At 44.4% G+C, this 5,293-nt stretch overlaps 1 protein-coding gene across 1 annotated transcript in view; it reads right to left on the reverse strand.

Moving 5' to 3' along the window:
• CCL28 (C-C motif chemokine ligand 28) overlaps positions 1-3,864 on the reverse strand; it is a 44,492-nt gene extending 40,628 nt beyond the window's left edge. The window contains exon 1 of the mRNA XM_004388448.2: positions 3,725-3,864. Within this exon, the coding sequence (XP_004388505.1) occupies positions 3,725-3,788 (64 nt within the window). The 5' untranslated portion in view covers positions 3,789-3,864. The remainder of the gene's footprint in view (positions 1-3,724) is intronic.
• Positions 3,865-5,293: the final 1,429 nt, after the last annotated feature.

Genomic DNA, 5,293 nt, shown 5'->3' on the forward strand with positions numbered 1-5,293 from the left:
GATATTATCCTATCACTGACAGCGTTGTACTTCAGGATAGATCTTGAAATATTCTTTTTGATGATGAATGCAACACCATTCCTCTTCAAGTTGTCATTCCCGGCATAGTAGACCATATGATTGTCTGATTCAAAATGGCCAATACCAGTCCATTTCAGCTCACTAATGCCTAGGATATTGATGTTTATGTGTTCCATTTCATTGTTGATGATTTCAAATTTTCCTAGATTCATACTTTGTACATTCCATGTTCCAATTATTAATGGATGTTTGCAGCTGTTTCTTCTCATTTTGAGTTGTGCCACATCAGCAAATAAAGGTCCGGAAAGCTTGACTCCATCCATGTCATTAAGGTCGACTCTACTTTGAGGAGGTAGCTCTTCCCCAGTCGTCTTTTGAGTGCCCTCCAACCTGGGGGGCTTATCTTCTGGCACTATATCAGACAATGTTCGGCTGCTATTCATAAGGTTTTCACTGGCTAATTCTTTTCAGAAGTAGACTGCCAGGTGCTTCTTCCTAGTCTGTCTTAGTCTGGAAGCTCAGCTGAAACCTGTCTGCCATGAGTGACCCTGCTGGTGTCTGAATACCAGTGGCGTATTTTCCAGCATCACAGCAACACACAAGCCCCCACAGTATGACAAACTGACAGACACATCGGGGAGACAGGATTAGAGGTGGTTACGTTAATGAAACAGGACTTAATCTACAGGATCAGGTTGTATCTTGAGTGAATCTCTTTTGAGATATAGAAGGAGTGAGCAGAGAGGAAAGAGATCTCATTTCTACCAAGCAAGAAGAGCCAGGAGCACAGCGCATCTTTTGGTGCTGGGCTCCCTGTGCTGAGAAGCTCCTAGACCAGGGAAAGATTGATGACCAGTACCTTCCCCCAGAACCAACAGAGAGAGAAAGCCTTCGCCAGGAGCTGGTGCTTTGAATTCAGACTTCTAGCCTCCTAAACTGTGAGCGAATAAATTTCTGTTTGTTAAAGCCATCCACTTGTGGTATTTCTGTATAGCAGCACTAGATAAATAAGATAGGATGCAAGTGGCAAGCCCCTGGCAGGTATGTGGGATTCAGGAGCCATCTCACTCTGAGAAAGTAGGTTGTCAGGAGGAAGCCAATTTGAGACTTGATGAAGCAAACCCCCCCAACCTGAATCTGCATGGCACAAGTAGAGCTTTGGTTTTCATGTACAATAAAAACTGCCAGGCCCACAAAGCCCTGTGGATTTTAATAATCTGGCTCAGAGCCACTAAGAATGGATGATGGACATTTTTATGGACTCAGTATTGAGTTGTGGGTGCCAGCAGCCAAGTTAGCAGGTGTGGAACGTTCCCTGCCTTTGAGTAGAATCCAAGGCATTTAATTATGGGTAAGCAAACTGCTTCCTGATTTACAGGGAACAATTTGGGAATGCCACTTAGTGAGCCATGCCATCAAGATAGCCATTTAAGACACCATTAAGATAATGGAACAATTATTGCCTGAAAGAACAAAATGTATTTCCCAAAGTCCCAAACTGGCACAGGCCATTTCCCTCCCCCTCCCTGAGCCTGCAACAATTGCCATGGCCACCTATACTTCCTTCCCTGCACTACTCAGTGTTCCTCACCTCCTTCCTCACCTGGTCCTGTCTTCTGCCCCCTCCTTGGATCCTGAAGTGCTTAGTACCTCCCACAGGACACCTGGCACACACAGGCACTTGGGTGAAAGTTTGCTACCGCAAGCAGTGGAGTTGCCTCTCCACACTCCACAAGTGTTTTCAGGCCTGTCCTTGTGTATTATAACCCAACATCACTTATTTTAAAATGGCTGAGGATTGAGGCTTCTCAGACAATGTGATTTGCCTGTGGCCCGCATTGCCTTAGGAGAAGGCAGCCAAGGAGGTTCCTCCTTATGTTGTCACAGATTAATTAGCATTTTCTCTCTCCTTCACACACCTTCCTGGAGGGCACTGGAATAAGGTGGTGGGTTGGGTAGCGGTTCCTGGAAGATAGGCCTTTAATCTGGCACCTGAAACTACCTAACCTGAGACTAGCCCAAAAGACTACTGCTGTGTCTCCTCAGCTCCGTTTCTTCATTAGCGTCACCAACCATACCTTTTCATACACCTCACCTCTGTGTTTTATGTCCCACTCTGTCTGCTGGGACTCAGCCTCATAGCAGGGCTTGCCTCACCCTCTGCCTGCCCTTCCCTTCCTCCTCTCCTGGACGGCTGCTGCTGCTGCTGTGGGGACAGCTGGGAATAGGTCATGAAACTGGAAAGGAGACATGCACATCTTTATTTTAAAGTTCTATGTGAAAAAAATGTGCATTAGTGGAGTTGCCAAAACTAGGAGCAAGGCCTTAGCAGGTAGACCTTTGAGAAGCAGTGAAAGCAAGTCCTAAAATTTCAGTGGTGAATTTTTCTCAAGAACTTTACAGAAACATATAAAACAGCAAACTGTCTTGATAAAATAGACTGATAGAAACTAAAATCATCCAGATTTTTCCTCTGCTCAGTACTAGAAGCCCACTACAGTGGCACACTATATTGAGGTCCCCAAAAAATGCCTAAAGAACCAGGCAGTTAACACAATGATTATAGCAAGATCAGAGGGGACAGGCAAACTGCAGAGCTCATGGCTATCTGAGGAGGACACAGGCTAGTCTGCTCCAGCCAGTTCTTGCCAGGAAACGTGGTACTATTATTGCCAGATCTGATTTTTTAAGAGAAGCTTAAAATCCTAAGTGTGTGTGTGTAATCTGCCAGTTTAAAAATGGTGGCTCAATTTTTTAAAATGCAGACCAAACAAAACAATTTTCCACCTCTGTCCTAGAGCTGGAAATTTATTCAGGGTGAAGAATTTATTCAGGGTAAAGTTTAAGAAAAGATGACAGTGAAAAATAGTATTATCAGTCAAGTATTCAAAAAAAACTAAACCCCTTGCCGTCGAGTCGATTCCGACTCATAAATACCCTATAGGACAGAATAGAATTGCCCCATAGAGGTTCCAAGGAGCACCTGGTGGATTTGAACTACTGACCTTTATGGTTAGCAGCTGTAGCACCTAACCACTATGCCACCATTTAGAGTTTCCTTAATACTGCAGTGAGAGCTACCGTAGAATAGATGCCCTCCCATCCAAATGCAGTAACGCTTTCCATATACATGCTAGCAACTCACAATTTAAATTCTTTGATGTAATTTGTATGGTTCAGTCTCCTTCATCCTGCTTCCCCTTTTTAAGGTCAGATTGAAATTTCAAAGTGTCCATGGGGTTTTGTTCGAAAGCTTGCAGCTTACCTAACCCTAACCCTAGGTCAAGTCTGTCTTTTCTTTCAGAAATGTGCATTCTTATCTCCAGACAGTTTTCAGCAGGTTGGGGGTAGGAAGAGATAGATAAATAACAGGGGCTTTCCTCCAACCTCTAGCTAGGGACTTTCTAAGACATGGACATCAGAAAAGGAAATGTGGTTCAAAGTTGCACCTGTGTAGAGGACCTCATCCTCCACCTGGCAAATGACTCATATTCCTGCTAAAATGAGGATCCTTCCTGAAATTTCTTTTTGGAGATCTGGATGTAAACCTATGCCATTCTCTTGTAAATAATCCTGTAGAAATAAATTGGAAACGCCTACCTGAAGAGATAGAAATCCCTGCTCCCAAATTCCCGGTAGCACCTCCCTTTCCCAGTGCTGCTACCCTCTTCCCTGGAGGCCTAGATGTCCGGTGCCCACTCACCTTCCGAGGCACGAAGGGCCATGCAGGCAGCTAAGGCCACGAAGGCGAGTCCTGTCTGCTGCATTCCTGCCTGCCCTACCAGGTTTAACAGCACCGCAGGTGAGGCTTTAAGACCAGGAAATGAGACTAAAGGTGCAGAGAAAGCGTGGAGAAAAAAGTAAGCCAGGAAGTCCCGCTCAGGGCGGTGCTCAGAGAATCCATTTCTCATTTCTAAGACAAGTCCTCTGCCAGGCTTCCGACTTCTGCTCACATTACCTGGGGTCAGGGGGTGTCAGTATCACGGTAGCCTTGTGCCTGGCACCTGGAGAGGTCATTTTGAGTTGGGGATGTGCATCAGAATCACTTGGGAAACTTTCGAAAAACATAACTATACATGAATCCCTCCTTAGACTTATAAACCAGAATTCTGGTTTAGGGGACCAGTAATTTGAATTTTCAGAAAGCTCCACAGGTGATTCTGATAGACATCCCCTACTGAGAACCTTTGCATAAAGGAATCAGGGTTTGTAAGTAGCTTGTGGAAACTACAAGCTTCTGGGGACAAGGGTGACAAATCATTAACAAATTATCTCCAGGGAAAGATATGGAAAAAATTGATCCTGTTCTGGCCCTGGTTTGCAGCCAAGTTGTTTTCATTCAAGAAAAAAAACCAAGCACCTTTCACTTTAAAGACAGAGTCCCTGGGTAGTGCAAATGGTTAAGCACTTGCCTGCTAACTGAAAGGTTGGCAGTTCAGTTCCACCCAGAGGCACCTTGGAAGAAAGGCCTGGGAATCTACTTCTGAAAAATCAGCCATTGAAAACCCTACGGATCACAGTTCTACTCTGACAGATATGAGGTCATCATGAGTTGGGTCAACTTGTTGGCAGCTGGTTACGTGCAAGACACTGTTGGACACTGAGGACAAAACAGTAAGCGAAGGGGTCACTGTCTGCAGGGAGGACAGACAATTAAGCAAGCCATAACAATAAAAGCTGGTAGGAGCCAACAGAGTAAGTACAGTGCTTTGGGTGATCATAGCAGGGGCATTTCACCCAGCCTGGGAATGCACCAGCTCTGAAACATGCCTTTTAACTGTTGCCTAGTTTAGAATTTCATGGTATGGAGGTATCATACTTTATTTAACCAACCTCTTAATACTGAACATTCAGAACGTGTGTGTGTTTTTCACTATTACAAATAACTCTGAAGAAAATCACTTATATAATTCAACACTTTACGCTCATTCTTTAGAATAAATTCCGAAAAGCAGAATTGTAAAATAAAAAGGTATGGTCGTTTGAAAGGCTTTTGACATATATTCAGGCTGTTAAAGCTTAAAAAACGTACCTATGTTTTTTTGTCTCCAACACTTCCCACGTGTCTCCAGCATTCTGCAATGAGGGCTCTAGTATACAAAGCCTTGGTGGCGTAGTGGTTAAGAACTTGGCTGCTAACCAAACGGTCTGCAGTTCAAACCCACCAGCCAGTCCCTGCAAACCCTGTGGGGCAGCTCTACTCTGTCCTATAGGGTCACTATGAGTCGGAATCGACTCAACTGCAACAGGTTTGTTTTTCTGGTTTTATCAC

This window comes from Trichechus manatus, unplaced genomic scaffold, assembly GCF_000243295.1.
Source record: "Trichechus manatus latirostris isolate Lorelei unplaced genomic scaffold, TriManLat1.0 scaffold00212, whole genome shotgun sequence".
In the NCBI taxonomy this organism is placed as follows: domain Eukaryota; kingdom Metazoa; phylum Chordata; class Mammalia; order Sirenia; family Trichechidae; genus Trichechus; species Trichechus manatus.